Genomic DNA, 17,237 nt, shown 5'->3' on the forward strand with positions numbered 1-17,237 from the left:
GACTATCTGGTGCCTCTTACACGTACTTGGCTATTTTGGTCCCTCCTAAAATTACTTTTAGTGACTTATGCCATCAGCTAATACAACAACATTATAAGAAATGCTCTTCCTGAATTTATCACAGAAATGCAGTGTTCTATATTATCCAGTGCTTTTCTTTGAATGAGAACCCACTGTCCTTTGGGGGCTTCAAACGTGAATATCCACTTACCTCCTGGGCATCTCCATTTGGATGCAGAACTAGGGATGAGAGTGAGCTGACTGAGTATAATGATTTTACACAGAATCCTTTTCTGTGTAATCCTTTGAATTAGTAGGAATGAGTGGCCTCTAAATTTTTTGCTGTTGTTCAGGTGCTAAGTCGGGTCTGACTCTTTGCCACCCCGTGGACCACAGCACACCAGGCTTCTCTGTCCTCCACTATCTCCCGGAGTTTGGGGAAAGTCATGTCCATTAAGCCACCTAACCCGGAGAAGGCAATGGCAACCCACTCCAGTACTCTTGCCTGGAGAATCCCAGGGATGGGGGAGCCTGGTGGGCTGCCGTCTATGGGGTCGCACAGAGTCGGACATGAATGAAGCGACTTAGCAGCAGCAGCAGCAGCAGCAGCAGCAAGCTACCTAACCATCTCAGCCTCTGCTGTCACCTTCTCCTATTGTCCTTCTCCTGCTGTCACCTTCAGTCTTTCCCAGCATCAGGGTCTTTTCCATTGAGTCGACTCTTCCCATCAGGTGGCTCAAGTATTGGAGCTTCAGCTTCAACAACAATCCTTCCAACAAATATTCAGGGTTGATTTCCTTTAGGATTGACTGGTTCGATCTCCTTGCAGTCCAAGAGACTCTCAAGATTCTTCTCCAGGGTATAATAGTCTCTCAATAAAATATTACTGTGTACCCCAATATCTAAAACAGATAAAAAGAGCAGGGGTGTAGGTTGAGTTCGGGGGAAGCCATGTTTTAATTTTTCCTCCCACCCAGTTATCTTTGATCATCTGAAGGAGATAACAGGAAAGTTAAAAACCACTGGCCTAGTCGAATCCCTTCATTTGGGACAGTTTTGGCTCTCACTGAAAAACAGGCATATAATTCATTTAATGGAATGCAAACATAGTAAGTGACTTCTCAGAAAGCTGTAGAGGAAAATCTCCTCAAATACTTAGCAGATATTAATACAGTATACAGTGACAGGAGGCTGCCCAGGGTTAGCAGTATGTGAGCTGGACCCGACAATGGTCCAGGGGATTCACCAAATATGCTCTGGCTTGTTCGGCAATCTTGTCTCCTGAAGGGTGACTTTTTTTTCTTTTTTCCAAAAACCTGACTTTTCATATTTCACCCCAAATATTCTTTTTTTGTTTTGAATTTTTATTTTATATTGGAGCATACTTGATTAGCAATATTGTGTCAGTTTCAGGTGTACAGCACATAATTGAAATATAAATACATATTTATCTATTCTTTTTCAAATTCGCTTCCTATTCAGGTTATTACGGAATATTGATCAGTGTTCTCTGTGCCATACAATAGGTCCTTGTTGATTATCTGTTGATATTTTCAATATAACAGTGTCACTTTTGAAGCCTTCTTAAAAATTGAGTCGCCAGTAGGAGCCATTTGTTAATGTATTCATGTTTTGGGTGGGGCTTCTCAAACTTTCCCATAGAATTGTTTTATTTATTTATTTTTGGCCTCACTGGATCTTTGTTGCCAGGCGTGGGCTTTCTCTAGTTGTGGCCAGTTGGGGCTACTCTTCCTTTGGTTTGTGGGCTTCTCACTGCAGTGGCTTCTCTTGTTGCAGAGCACGGGTTCTAGGCGAGTGGGCTCAGTAGTTGCGGCTCACAGGCTCAGTTGTCCTGAGGCATGTGGGATCTTAGTTCACCCCTGACCAGGGATCAAACCCATGTCCCCTGCATTGGCAGACGGGTTCTTAACCACTGGACCAGCAGGGAAGTCCTCCCATAGAAGCATTAACATATTAACACTACTAGATCTGGGCAGCCCTGGGCGCTGAGCAAAATGCTTCTGTGAAGTTTGGGAGAGAAGGAACATATGGCAGCAAAGCCCTCACATGGCCCAGTTTCTCTGAAGTCTCCTAATTTATCTCAGAAGTTAATGTAAATACTGTATTCTGTTCCATAAATTGTCCACATTTATTTTAATATCAAAACAATGTTTTACATTATTTGGCACTTAAATTATTAATATTCTACATCTTTCCCTATCCTACCACGTTGTTGTTTAGTTGCTAAGTTGTGTCTGACTCTTTGAGACCCTATGGACTGTAGCCCGCCAGGCTCTCCATTCGTGGGATTTCCCAGGCAAGAATACTGGAGTGGGTTGCCATTTCCTCCTCCATTATCCCACCATACTCCAACTCTAATGTTTGAAAAAATTAATGCTTCTAAAAGATGTGCAGTTCTTACTAAGATGACTGGTGCTCTCCAATCAGTAAATACAACAATTAAATCTCCATTTCCCTCCATCGTGGTTGCCTTTGATACAGTTGATTTTGCTCATCTTCTGAAGTACTCTTTTCTCTGGTTCTCTGAGACATTATATTTATCTCCTCTGCAGGACTCTGCTCTGAGCCCTAGTCTCTTCCCTTCTCTCTTTTCTGTCTCTCTTTTTCTATTTAACTCTCTGTAGGCTATTTTATTCAATATTTTGGCTTCAAATACTTGTTTTTTAACAAGCTAATAGATTCCTATTTGTATCTCTAACCTTGATTTCTCCCCTGAGCTCTGGGTTCCGATATTGAACTATTTATGTGATATATTTTCACTGTTGTTTGTAACAGCTGCTCAAAACTCACATGTCTAAAACAACTCCACCATGCTTTTTTCATTCATTATGCTGAATGAAATGAATGGGCTTTTCCACTGGGTCTTCAGTTGAGGGAGGGGAGGTTGTATTATTTCTTTAATCATGTTGGGGAGGAAAAATTTCCTCTACTCCCTTAGGTTCTTCTGGCTGGTATGAGAATTACACTGACATGAGACAGATAAACAGAAGAAAATCAAACAAAAGTTTAATAACATAGATACATGGGAGAGACCCAGGAAAACTGAGTCACTCATCAAAATGGCTGAAGCCCTCACATTAAATACCATCTTCAGCTGAAAACCAAACAGGACTGAAGTAGCAGTTTGAGACTTTAAACAGGATAGTCAAGTAGTAGTTTGAGGAGGAAGGCAATTGACATGGAGATGGAAAAGACAATGTTTGGTAAACAGATGTTTGTTGGGCCAGGTAGAGACAATGGGACACCGAGTGGACTCTGCTATCTGGGCCCTGCCAAGTCTCCCCCACCACCCCAGCCCATGTTTTTTGTAGATGTCTCTGGTGATAGCTCAGTTCCAGGAACAGACCCTTTATCTATTTTTTAAGCAACTAAGGGAGAGGTAAAAACAAAAACTTCCTGAGACTTCTGTTTCTTAAAAATAGTCAGCCTAAAATAATCTTCATGCCAAAGAGACCCATTTTGGGGTGGCAAACTTTACTTCCCCACAATAATTTAATCATGCTTAATCTCTTCTGAAAGTCCTATTATTCAGATGTTAAATTTCCTAGATGGGTCCTTACATTTTCTTTGCTTTCCATTATTTTATTTTTCAGCCCCACTTTCTGTGAGAATTCCTGAACTTTATCTTCCATTCTTTTTTTTTTTTTTTTTTTTTAGAAACTCCTTGTTCTATTGCTCTTCTTACAATAATATTATGTTCTTGTTTCACGGGCCCAATACTGTCTTTCATCTCTCAGAGAACATGGATTATAATGTTTTTTTTTTGGCCATGCCTCACAGCTTGTGGGATGTCGGTTCCCTGACCAGGGACTGAACCCAGACCCTCAGCAGTGAGAGTGAGGAATCCTAACCACTGGACTGCCAGGGCATTCCCTGGATTGTAATTCTTCTGATGTTAACTCATGCATTATTTTTATTCCTCCAAGTCCTTTTCTTCGGTGTTTGTTTTGGTCCCTGCCTTCTGTATTAGATGATTTCCTGAAACGTATATTGGCCCTTGTCTTTTGTTCACACTTCAGAGAACAGAACCAAACTGTTAATTTGTGACTTTGTATGCTTGTGCAGGACTTCTCTACTAGTGGGACTGATCAGGATGTGATCAGGCTGGGATTTTAGGCTCTCCACTTTTTTTGCTGAAGTCCCCTGAAAGTTAGAATCCAGATATTTTTTGCTAAAGCCATTCCAGAGAAGTAAGTGCCACACCTATGAAGGGCAGGAGGATGGGATCTGGGGCTTCTCCTTCAGAATACAGACTTTACCTCACCTGGTTTTATCTACTTACCCCATCCCTGTCCTTTGCCACGCTAGATGCCTTTATGTTAATTTAAGCTATAAACTTCCTCTACTTTGTTAGTCAGTTACTTACCTTCCATATGTTTTTTGTGTTTTGTGTGTGTGTGTATGTGTGTTTGGTTTTCTGGTTGCACTGTGCCGCATGTGGGATCTTAGGTTCTCTGAACAGGGATCGAACCAATCCCTGCAGTAGAAGCACGGTCTTAACCACTGGGCCATCAGGGAAGTCTCTTCCATATGCTTTTTTTTTTTAATGAATAGTTTTTTAAAATTTAGATCTTTATTATTATTATTATTTTTTGCTGCCAGATCTTTGTTGGTGTGCGAAGGCTTTCTTTAGTTTGGTGAATGGGGCTACCCTCTAGTTGCAGGGCTTGGGCTTCTCATTCGGGTGCATGGGCTTCAGTAGTTGCGGCTCATGGCTCTAGGGCTCAGGCTCAGTACTTGTGGCACCTGGGCTTAGTTGCCTGGCTGTATGTGGAATCTTTCTGGAACAAGGATCAAACTCATGTCCCCTGCATTGGCAGGCAGATTCTTTAACTACTGGGCCACTAGGGAAGGCCCTTCCATATGCTTTTTATTTGCTGAAAATGTTATGACATTGCCCATCTGCTGTTGTCTTTTTTCCCCTTTACTGTTGTTTTAAAAAGATGAAATAAAAATTATCACATCTTCTGCCATATTTAACCAGAAGTTTTAAAAAGACATTTTTTATACAACACGCTAGAAAATACTTCAAAATAAATGTTTATTTTCTTGGGGGGTATACTTAGTTTAACTAAGTTGCCTTTGAATAGTGGAGATGATAATTTTGAATATGGAAAAATACTTCTAGTTATGAATGAAAATTATTTCTCTGGAACAAAGTCAAGCTGAGTAAATGTTGATCTTAACTTGGAGAGAAGGCATTTTGTATGAGTAGTAGTAAGAAATGTTGGACCTAAAGCAAAGAGACTGCCAGATATTTCTCCAGCAGAGATGAATTTGTTTGGGATCAGTGTGCATGCATGTGTGCTAAGTCCCTTCAGTCCTGTCCGACTCTTTGAGACCCTGTGGACTGTAGCCCACCAGGTTCCTCTGTCCATGAGATTCTCCAGGCAAGAATATTAGAGTGGGTTTCCATTTCCTTCTCCAGGGGATCTTCCAGACCCAGGGATCAACCACGTCTCTTGTGTCTTCTGCACTGGCTAGTGGAATCTTTATCACTAGCACCACCAGAAGCCCAGCAAAAAATGGCAGTTCTGGGTCTGCAACCATGGTAAGCCACATGAAGGTCCCCATGTGGCAAGGGAGGAAGAACATTTTTATAGCAGGGAAAAGGGCAATAGTAAAAGAGAGTCCATGGCTTTTCATTACCAGTCCTTACTGGGAAAGAAGAGAAGTCTTTCTTCTTCCTGTTGAGTTCTGCTATAATAGAAGGACAAGAGAGCTCCCTTTCCTGGTTTTCTGACTCTATTTAATTGAAGGTTCTATTTATTATTATTCTATTTATTAATTTTTTATTTTTACAGAAATATATGAAGAAGAGAAGGAAATTGGACGTGGACTCAAGTTCCAAAGTGGACTCTGGAGAACTGTCTCAATTACAGAGACATTACAGGTGACTGCCATTCAGAAAGTTTGCCACCTTCCTGCACTTCTCTAACCATCAGAAAATTCTTTACTTCCAAAGAGGATTGATTTGACCAACTTTGTGCCAAGATATTTAGAGGAGGACTGAGCATCTGTTAGAGAGGAAATAACTACATACAATTTGGACAAGGGACAAAAAACTCAGTTCTGTCTGTCCATCCATCCATGCATCCATCAATCCATTCACCTATCCATCTTCAGTTGTTTGGTTGCTCAATTCATTCAACAGATACTTATTGAGGTGAGTCCCTTTTTTTTGGTACCAGATTTGAACTAGATGCTGAGGAAATAATGGAGAGCAAAACAGATATATTCTCTGTCTTTCTGGCACTTACAGTCTAATCAATGTGATAGAGGTTGATTAACTAATAGTTATAAATGTGTAATTACAAATTGTGAGAAGAGTTCTGAACTAAAGGCACACAGTACTATGAGGAAAAATAATAGGAGACTTGACTTAACTTGGGAGTCAGGGCATCTCCCCTGATGAAGAAGTGTTTGAATTGAGATATGAAAGAGGAGAAAGAATTGCAGAGGTGGAGAACAGGAGGAGAAAGAGCCAGCTCCTATAGCCGTGTGAGGGCCAATTGTATGTATATTTCCAACTCTGTGTTCAGGTTGATGGGTTGAAACCAGTCATGGTGGGAGTGTTTATACTGTGAGAATCTGCACACACTACACTTTCTTTAGACATCTGCCAGCATCCCCTTGGGAGAAGGTGAAGGTGATGTATGTACTAACTGTCTACTAGGACTCAGAAACTATGTTAAATGCAGGATGTATTATTTCATTTAGCACTAACAGTAACATTCTGTAGAAGAAATATTTATCCTCATTTCATGAACATAGAGTAGAACTCAGAGAAAAAGAGTGAATCTCCCCAAATTGTTGAGCTAGAAAGTGGCAGTTGTTTTTCACTTGCTAAGTCATGTCTGACTCTTTCAACCCCATGGACTGTAGTACGCCAGGCTCCTCTGTCCTCCAATATCTCCCAGAGTTTGCTAGAATTCATGTCCATTGAGTTGGTGGGCATGATCATATATGAGCTCAGGTCTGGCTTTGAAGTTCATGTCCTTTTCCTAATATCATGCTGCTCATGACCTGAGCAGTAGTAGGTGCCAAGAAAGGACTTCCTTACCAGATTTCATTGTGAAAAAGACTGACTTAGATGAGTGCTCATCAATGGCTCACTCACTTCTAGAATGTGAAAGTGTGATTTTCAGAAGTTAAAAACATAACCTTTTTTTTGGCAGATGTAAACTGTGAACCCATGTCAAAAATTTAATTATCTTATTAATTGATGAGGGAATCAGTATGTAAAGCTGGTTCAAAGAGCATTTAAGGAACTGAGTATTTATAGGCAGTTTAATAAAGAAAGGTTAGAATAAATTACTTAGGTTAGAAACAAAACGGATTCATGTTTAGCAGGGCATTAGACCATAACCTTTGGGATTATCTCTTTTGCTAGAGAGGAATCATTTGCATCTTTATAAAACATAAATCTACAAGTTAACTTTACAGAGTCTGAGCTCTAATAGTTAATTAGAACATTCAAACTTCTCTTAGAAAATAAAATAATCCTTGAGAGGATTGTTAAACAATGCTTCAATGTGACATTGAAAGGACAGGCAGGTATCATCTTGGCCTTGTTACCTTCTTTTGTGTGATTTTGCTTAAGTGTGAGCAGGAAACTTTTGCTGTAGCCTGTGTACCTGTGGTGTTCTAACTTTTGTGTGGTACAAAGTATGATGACAGGGTTCAGGGCATGCTAGCCCAAAATATGGCACTTAGGCATATTGAATGGGCTTCCCTGGTGGCTCAGATGGTAAAGAATCCACCTGCAATGCTGGAAACCTGAGTTCAGTCTCTGGGTTAGGAAGATCCCCTGGAGGAAGGCATGGCAACCCACTCCAGTTTTCTTGCCTGAAGAATCCCCATGGACAAAGGAGCCGGGTGGGTTACATTCCATGGGGTCGCAAAGAGTCGGACATGACTGAGCGACTAAGCATATTGAATATCTTAAGCTGAAAGAGTTTGAGACAACAGAGCAGAAAAGTCACTATGACACTCACCAGTCTCCATGTGAAAGGTACCCTCCCTGTACCAGAAGGAAAGAAGACATTCTTATCACCAGAAATAGGAAATTTGGGGCTGAGAAATCTTTACAAACAAACCATGTCAAACTAACCCTTGCCTTCCTAGTTACATTTTCACCATTTATTACCCCAGCCCAAACCCCTCTGCCTTGTCAAGTTTTCACAAATGTATTGTTTCTTTGTCTAAAAGGTATGAAAGCATCTTGCTTTGGTCACTTCTTTGGATTTTCATTCTTCATTCTTTTGCTCTTTCTCCATTTTTCAGACTTACTGTTTGGAATTACAGAAGCAAATCAACTTCATTATTTATATAATGTTTCATTTTCAATCAAAAGGAAATTTCTAAGTTGGTCTTTACATCTTATACACTCATACTGAGTCCTAAATGATTTTTAGCTGCTTTCAGAAACCAAATTTCCTTTCAAAAGATGATTCGGGCTAGGAATTCCCTGGTGGTTTAGTGGTTAAGACTCATTGCTTTCACTGACAGGGCCAGGGTTTGATCTCTAGTCAGGGAACTAAGATCCCACAAGTTGTGCAGTGCAACCAAAACAAAATAATCCCCCCTCCCTCACAAAAAAAAAAAAAAGATTTAGGCTTCAGTATAGTTCAGGCTATAATTCAACATGTTCCTTCCGAACCACCAATGGAGAGACTGGGCGCCCTCTGCTGATTGGCCCCAGAAAACTGTTACTGTGGTTGACTGGTTTTCTGTCTTTCAAGTTAGTGGTGTTCTTAAAGGTTATTTGGAGAAGGCAATGGCACCCCACTCCAGTACTCTTGCCTGGAAAATCCCATGGATGGAGGAGCCTGGTAGGCTACAGTCCATGGGATCGCTAGGAGTCGTACATGACTGAGCAACTTCACTTTCACTTTTCCCTTTTATGCACTGGAGAAGGAAATGGCAACCCACTCCAGGGTTCTTGCCTGGAGAATCCCAGGGACGGTGGAGCCTGGTGGGCTGCCGTCTATGGGGTCGCACAGAGTCGGACACGACTGAAACGACGTAGCAGCAGTAAAGGTTATTGGGAGTGATTTAATTCTCCCACGTGACTCTAAAGAGCTGCCTCTTTCTGTCTTCCTTCTTGGTTACTCCTCTCCTCTGCTTTTGTCTGTTACTGTTTGCTGCCAATGAACCATTACATCTGATTATTTGCCAGCTGTTCACTTGCCAGGTACCTGAAAGTTAACAGAAGGTGGCTGAGGGAGGCCAGATTGCCTGGAATGGGTAAAGTGAGGTCAACTGAGTGCAGTGGATTGTGTGAGTGTGAATATAGTTCCGTTTCTGTCCTACAGAGTGAATGGTAGGTGCTCTGATTACTACCTGCATGGAGACTCAGTGTTGACTTGAAGAGCTAGAGTGAGCTCAATGTGGAGAGGGTGTTAGAACTTGTATGCATAGGAGGAGTCCAAGAAAATGTTTTGGGGCTTATTTATTTCCTCGTACATTATTATATGTATCTACTGTTATTAAACTAGAAAATGCAATCTCTGAAGCTTAGTCCTTTCTAAAAAGAGACTTCTTCCCCTATACTTGAAAAATTTCTTTTGGGGGAGATAAATCTTCAGAAATTGTATAACAGAAGTATCTTATTGTAATGCTGAGCTTTGAGCACATTTTATTGTTGAACAAGAAACTTTTACAGCTGGTTTATTTTTGATTTCCTTGAAAGAACTTAGGAAATGTGGTTTGCCTCCTAATGCTTCTTTAATATTGTCAATTTCATTTAAATTACACTTTTATGTTTAAAAATATGAATTATATGATAAGTGATAAAGATTAAAATGACTTTAATAATATTTCTAAATGTTATGGGACTATGAATCACCCTTGGGACCTGTGTTTCATTGTCAATCGAGGAGGTGGATGGACCCCTAGCTGCTGCTCTGAGGGTCATCTTAGGTCTTTACAATTTCTCCTGTCCTTTCACTGACCCTACCCAGGACTGTACTGTGCAGCAGATCACTTCTCTATTGTCAAGGGCTTTATAGTTAATAGATATTGTTTAAGAATCATTAGGACCAGATGGCCTCTATGCTCTGATACTCCCCAAACAGTGAGGAAAACCTTCCTTGACGTATTCTGGTACTCATGAGACTAGTTAACTTGTTCAAAAATCTTAACTTAGGAATGCATGTCCTGTTTCCAAGGACATATGCTCATAGCCTAGGTAAACTGTAAAATTGTTCCAAGACCCCTTGGTGGTATGGAGTGCAGTTGTGAATGCTTTGGGATCATTGTCTGCTTGATCCAGATCCCACCCTGTGAGTAAGCTGCCTTGTTATATGTGATCCAGTGATTACATGGAGCTGTCTACCTCATTTTTCAGTCTCAAGATACCTTCTCAGTTTGGTGGGCACTTTTTGTTCCTTTCATCCTCCAACAACACTGCTCCTATTGGTCAGTTTTAGTTGGTTTTGAAGATCTGGAATTAGGTGCTTCTTTGACCAGGGCTGTTGTCAATAAAACCCTAGAGACACATCAACAAGTTATGTCAGGAGGTCTACTCCTAATGATGGAGAATAATTCTTCCTTTGGTATTACTGGCTTGCTGCATCCTGGAAGGTCTGTCTGAAAAGCACATGAGTGGTGCCATGGTGATGGCAGCGATGGTGGTGGCAATGGACTCAGGTCTTGGGGGGAGAGGGGAACACAAGGACAAAAGAGTGATCCCAGTTGGAAGGTGCTACCAGGTGATCCACAGACAGCAGAGGCCATACTCTCTGATTAGGCAACAGGGAATAGAGCCAGGCCATAGTTTTCAGATCCTTTAATTCAGAGAATTAAAAATGTCCTTAAATTCTTCAGCTGTTAATAGTTAATTTATTATGTAAGTAACACCCTATATTGTCTCACTGCATGTTTACTTTTGAGGTAGGTAATATTCTTGTCACCTCATTTTCCAGATGAGGACACCTGAGGCTCACAGAGGCTAAGTAACTTGATCAAAGCTTCACAGTTAATGGCAGAGCTGGGATTATAATCCAGGTTGAATTCTAGAGTTAGCGCTTTCAATCAGTACCCCTGGCTCCCAGTTGCTTATCGGTTGTATACATTCTGATTGCCACATGGATTGTCTTAAAAAATTAGATGTTGGTGGACGGTCCTTGTTCATTTGCAGAGCTGAAGTAGTCTGAAGTAATTTATCAAGTTGGCAGAAGAACAGAATGTGGGTAGGAGAGAGACAAGGAATGTCAGCCAGTGAAGCCACTGTTTAGTCATCAAATATTTATTTTGCAGTATTTTTATCAGGCAGTGTTTTAGCTGAACAAGATGATGGTTCCTCTCAAGAACCCACCATTTATTAGGAGATGGACACAAAAAGAAAATTACATTAATGTTATAGTAAGAACAGAACAATGATGGAGTAGTATGTGAGATGGCAGTCATTATGAAAAGTGAAAGAAAGTGAAAGTGTTAGTCACTCAGTCATGTCCAACTCTTCTGCAACCCCATGATCTGTAGCCCACCAGGTTCCTCTGACCATGGAATTCTCCAGGCAAGAATACTGGAGTGAGTTGCCATGCCCTTCTCCTGGGAATCTTCCCAATCCAGGAATTGAACCTGGATCTCCTGCATTGTGAGCAGATTCTTCACCATCTGAGCCACCAGGGAAGCCCAGTCATTATGTAGTGGCAGTTAACTCTGTTTTGGGGACTCAGAGAAGGCTTCACAAAGGGAGATAATCAAGCTCGCCTTAGAAAGACAGTCAGGTGTGAATTTGAGTAGCTGGAAAAGGCAACAGCTTATGCCAAAGTGAGGAGGTATGAGTGCTAGATGGTAGGATTTTGAAGAGGAGGGGTGGCTACAGCCCCAGGATTCTGGTGACCTGGGCAAACGGGCTCAGATCAGGAAGTGTGTCCTCTTCAGGGCTAATGAATTTATTATCTCTAATCCAGGGAGAAACTTTGAAGGATTTTTAAACTGGAAAGCAACATGTCTGCTCTGGATCCTTTCTGGTTGTCCTTCCACATACACTCTCCATCACCTTTGCTCTGCCCTGTGGCCTAGGAGGCTGACCTCCACAGGAAACATCAGTTGGTGTATCATATCCTAGGATTGCCATAGCAAAGTGGGTGGCTTATTCTTTCACAGTTCTGGAGGCTAGGAGTCTGGAATTGTTGTTGGTGGGGCTTTTTCCTCTGTGGATTTTGAGAGAGAATCTGTTCTGTGTCTCTTTCAGTGTTTGCTTGCTTGGCGATCCTTAGTTTGTACATGCATCATTCCAACTTCTGCCTGTCTTCACATGGTATTCTCCACTGTGACTGTGTCTCTGTGTCTTATCCTCTCTCTCTCTTTAAAAAAAATTATTTATTTGGCTGCACTGGGTCTTAGTTGCAGCATGTGAGATCTTCAGTTGAGGCATATGGGATCTAATTCCCTGACCAGGGATCGAACCTGGGCCCCATGCATTGGGGGCCTGGAGTCTTAGTCACTAGGTCGCCAGGAAGTAGCTTTATCCTCTTTTTATAAGGATCCTCTTTTTCTATTGGATCTAGCTCACCGTATTTCAGTATGATCTCAACTTATGTACCATTTGCAAAGATCCTATTTCCAAGTAAGTTATCTCTGGCACCATTCACAGGTACCAGAGGTTAGAACTTGACTATATTTTGTGGGGAATGAATGCAATTAAATCCACAATAGTCAGTAACCTTGCCTTCTGAATTTTGGTTGGGTTAGGCCATTGAGAAGAATGGGCAGAAGATCAGAGGGAGGGAAGAACATAAGATTAGGCAATGCATTTCCCTTTCTCTGTACTTTTGGGGTCACCATGGACTGCCTTCGGTGGTGAGCTGGAGATCACAGCTCTTGAGAGGTGGTCCCCTCCACATATTCTCGCTCTCTTACTCATATTTGTTCTCCCTTTGCCTCACTAGAAAAACTATGGATGGTAAAAGCATCTCACGGTTACTAGTCTGGGAGTATTTCATTCTACTTATGATTTCCCTACACTCTGCTAAAACCGTTGGACATAATCTTTATATTAAAGTTTCCACAAATTCTGTTCTGTCTTGTTCCTACCAAGATCTTGATGGAAACAATGACAGTATTTTTTATTTTAGAACAACTGCTTAGGTAAAGGAGGCAAGAAAGGAGGTACTGAGACTTGAGAGGAAGATAGAACAATAATTCAGGTAAGAGATGATTAGACCTAAACTGGATGATAACAGCTATGATGGAAAGGAGAGGGGAAAAACACAAGACATTTGGGAACAGAATTAATATGACTGGGGACAATCCTCATAACCCATCCGATTTATCCTCACCAAATACTTATTAATTAAAGGGATATTCTGTCCTGTAGTTTTTCTGGTACCAATTTCAAAAAAATTGAAGATCTGTAGATCAGTAGAAGGGAAGCAAGCAGTATAGGTGCCCCCCAGGCTTTCAAATAATGTGACATGGAGGCAGGTTTGAAGGAATCAGGAATGGTTCGAGTTTTTAAGGGTTTCAATGTCCTGTCCCACTGGGTCAAGATGGCATTTCGGGCTCCATCCCATTTCCCAGGGCCCATTAGGCGATACTGGTAAGGAGTACATGGTCCAAAGAAAACTTCCCACGCTAGTCTGGGATCCTTGATGAACAGAAGTGGAATGTTGGGCTTTACGCCTATGCAGGAAGCGAGGTCATCCAGGTAGGAAATGTAGTCAGCTTTGTCTACACTGGGATCTTTCATCAAACCCCTGAGAGGGAAGAAGATGGATCACTTGATTTTCAAGTTATGAGTTCCCCACCTCTCACCATTTTGTTTCTTTCTATTGGAGTCAAACCATGTTGGGAATGTTTTCCTGTGTTGGAGAGAAAAAATAAAAGGAGTTTATTTGCATGGGGTATTTGTGAGTGTAATTAATTTTGTTAAAGGGGTTGGCAGAAGAAGACAATTGGAAGAGGAGCTTTAAATAATGTTTCAGGTTCTTGAATTTGATATGAGAGTAAAATCAGATCAGTCCAGATACCACAGTTACTGAACAAATAAACATGATCAGAAAGCATCACGTATATAACCACCTGAATTATTTTTATTGATGTTAATTGTGAGTTGGGAGGATCATACTTGGAGCAGCAGTACTGAACATGACACAGATGTAAGTACGGTTGACCCCTGAACAATGAGGGGGTTAGGGGTATCAACCCCCCATATAGTTGAAAATCTAAGTGAAACTTGATTCCCCTCAAACTTAACTACTAATAAACTATTAGTAAACTAAAGGCCATACTGATAGCATAAACAGGTTAACACATATTTTGTATGTTATATGATCCTATACTGTATTCTTAGAGTAAACTGAGAAAAGAAAATGATATTAAGAAAATCATAAGAGAAAATATATTTACAGTACCTTACTGTACTCATCAATACCATAAGTTTATGCTGTCTGTTTATAAGATAAATCATTCCTGGTGGCTCAGACGGTAAAGCGTCTGCCTACAATGCGGGAGACCCGGGTTCGATCCCTGGGTTGGGAAGATCCTGTGGAGAAGGAAATGGCAACCCACTCCAGTACTCTTGCCTGGAAAATCCCATGGACGGAGGAGCCTGGTAGGCTACAGTCTATGGGGTCACAAAGAGTCGGACACGACTGAGCGACTTCACTTTCACTGTACTCATCAACACCATAAGTTTATGCTGTCTGTTTATAAGATAAATCATCTATCGGCACCTATATCAATATTGTCTTATATGATAAAAAACACTGTAGATGTTATTTGTATTCCTTATACTGGACATCAAAAATGAAAAGATAATGTGAAGAAGAAATTCATATTTATTTACAAGTATAATGAATCATACATTGATAATGAAGAAGCAGTAGCAATATGATTGTTTCATGGAAGCCTAGCCTACATAATAATGAATGAATCATTATAAAAGTTTTATGGTATATGGTATTGTAGTCATATTCATAGTACAGTATTGGAAACATTGTTACATTAAAAAAACCCCACTTACCTGTGATGATGGATTGTTTCTCCAAATATGAAAGAAAGAGGCATATTGTGCAGTAGTATAATTCTTTGAAAGCAAGTTAGAAACCAGTAAGAAAGCTAACACATTATTAATTTTATATTACTGTAAATGTCACTCACCTTATGCCTATGTAAGGATGGGCTATCCACTCCCTACAAGTCTTACACATGAAGTTCTATGATAAATACTTAAGCAGTGATGACGATGATGACACAAAAACTTCCTTATCTTGAAACCCTTCACTCCCCACCTTTTTTTTTTTCCCTCCCGTATCTACAATATCTTTCGTGATTTCCTTGACTGGCTCTGTTGTAAACCCTGCGAAGTCACACACAACATCTGGACATAGTTTTCTCCAGCAGGAATTTATTGTTTCAGGTTTGGTGGCTTTCACAGCTTTTTCTATAACAACGATGGCATCTTCAAAGGTGTAATCCTTCCAGGCTTTCATGATGTTCTCTCTATTGGGATTCTCTTCCATAGCACTGACAATCATTTCCATAGAGCACTTCAGATGCTTTGTGTTCTGGGTGGCCAGGGGATTGTCCAATATCAAAAGAACTTTCAAAGACAGTCACTTATTGGCAAGGTGCTTTCTGATTTTAGGGACAAAGCAGTGAAGGAACTAATCCAGAAAAAGGGTTGTCATTGTCCAGGCCTCCTTGTTGTACAATGAAAAGACTGGTAGCTGGTATTTATCTTTTCGCTTGAAGGCTGAGGGGTTAGCAGTTTTACAGTTAAAGGCAGTCCTGACTGTGAACCCACCCCCTAGAGAAAGGAATGGCCACCTACTCCAGTATTCTTGTCTGTGGAGAATTCCATGGACAGAGGAGCCTGGCGGGCTATATAGCCCATTGGTCACAAAGAGTCAGACACAACTGAGCAACTAACATGAGCATAAACCCGACTGCATTTACACATGAATGTAGAGTTAGCCTATGCTTTCCTGCCTTAAATTCTTGTGCTCAGTTTTCCTCTTTAATAACAAATGTCCTTTGTGGCATTCTGCTATCCGCCATCCCCAGGATAGGGCACTTTTGTCTGCATTAAACACCGTTTCAGGCAGATATCCTTTTTCTCCAGTGACTGTCCTAATGGCATCCTGGAACTCGGTCTGCTTGCTCTTGGTCAACAGAAGCTGCTCCTCCTGTTATCTTGACTTTTTTTTTTTTTTAAAGACCCTGCTTTCTAAAATCAGGAAACCATCTTTCTCTAGCATTAAATACTTCTTCACGTTTCTTTTGCTTTCAGTTGTCATATAATGACTTCACTATTTCTCAAATCTATAAAAGTCTATAAGTATGCCTTTCTTATAGCAATCCTGCACACACATAAAAGCTACATTTTCAACACAAGATGAAAAAGTATTTCACAAAAAGTGCAAGATTTTCATGCCTGCTGGCACAGGTACAGTGATGGCTTCACAAATTTTCTTTTTTATAATGGTCCTTATGCTGAATTCATTTATTGTGAAATGATAGGCAACTGCAGCTGCAGACCTCAGTCTATAGTACATGTCAAGCAATTCAACTTTTTCTCGTAAATTCGGGACTTTTTTCTGCTTCTTGGGAGCACTTCCAGCATCACTAGTGGCACTCTAATGGGTCCTGTGGTGTGATTCAAGGTTTACATTATTGCACTAATCACAATGGAAAATACATGAGAAATGTGAGAGATCACTTTTTACTGTGATATGAAATTTGCTGGAGAGATGAACTGTTCATGCAGAGATGATTAGTGTCATATGACATATTAAGCAGATATGTGAAACACCTGAGCTCATCACAATAGCAACAGAAGGTAGCTACGAAATTACTGCAGTAGTACTACAGTTAATTTTTTGCTGTTATGATTTAATACTGCATTTTTACACTGTTTGGGCTTCCCATGTGGCTCAGTGGTAAAGAGTCTGCCTGACAGTGCAGAAAACATGGGTTTGATCCCTGGGTTGAGAAGATCCCCTAGAAGAGGAAATGACTACCCACTCCAGTATTCTTGCTGGGATGATTCCATGGACTGAGGAGCCTGGAGGGATGCAGTCTATGGGGTCACAAAGAGTCAGACACGACTGAGTGACTGAGCACACGTGCATGCTTTACGCTTGTTTATATTTCTCTTGCTTGTGAATGGCACAATATATGATCTGTGTTTATGTGTGCAAGTTTTGATAAATTTTATAATAGATTTTTGTATATTTGATGGCAGTAAATGATAAAATAGA

General features: G+C 40.7%; 1 protein-coding gene and 1 long non-coding RNA gene across 7 annotated transcripts in view; one reads left to right on the top strand and one right to left on the bottom strand.

The window, feature by feature from the left end:
• The window catches only part of LOC145505996 (uncharacterized), a 191,826-nt gene that overhangs the window by 72,331 nt on the left and 102,258 nt on the right, over positions 1 to 17,237 (top strand). Inside the window, exon 4 of the long non-coding RNA XR_014053439.1 lies at positions 5,826 to 6,187. This is a non-coding gene — a long non-coding RNA (uncharacterized LOC145505996). The remainder of the gene's footprint in view (positions 1 to 5,825; positions 6,188 to 17,237) is intronic.
• FMO4 (flavin containing dimethylaniline monoxygenase 4) overlaps positions 11,257 to 17,237 on the bottom strand; it is a 36,918-nt gene continuing 30,937 nt past the window's right edge. For 5 of the 6 annotated variants that reach the window (XM_081489511.1, XM_081489514.1, XM_081489509.1 and 2 more), the window contains one exon: positions 11,257 to 13,730. In XM_081489511.1, coding sequence (XP_081345637.1) covers positions 13,328 to 13,730 — 403 coding nt within the window. In that variant the 3' untranslated portion in view covers positions 11,257 to 13,327. Of the gene's footprint in view, positions 13,836 to 17,237 lie in introns of all 6 variants that reach the window. The other variant, XM_081489515.1, reaches the window with a different exon arrangement.

Source organism: Giraffa tippelskirchi, chromosome 5 (assembly GCF_054371585.1).
Source record: "Giraffa tippelskirchi isolate mGirTip1 chromosome 5, T2T-mGirTip1v1.2.pri, whole genome shotgun sequence".
Taxonomy (NCBI): domain Eukaryota; kingdom Metazoa; phylum Chordata; class Mammalia; order Artiodactyla; family Giraffidae; genus Giraffa; species Giraffa tippelskirchi.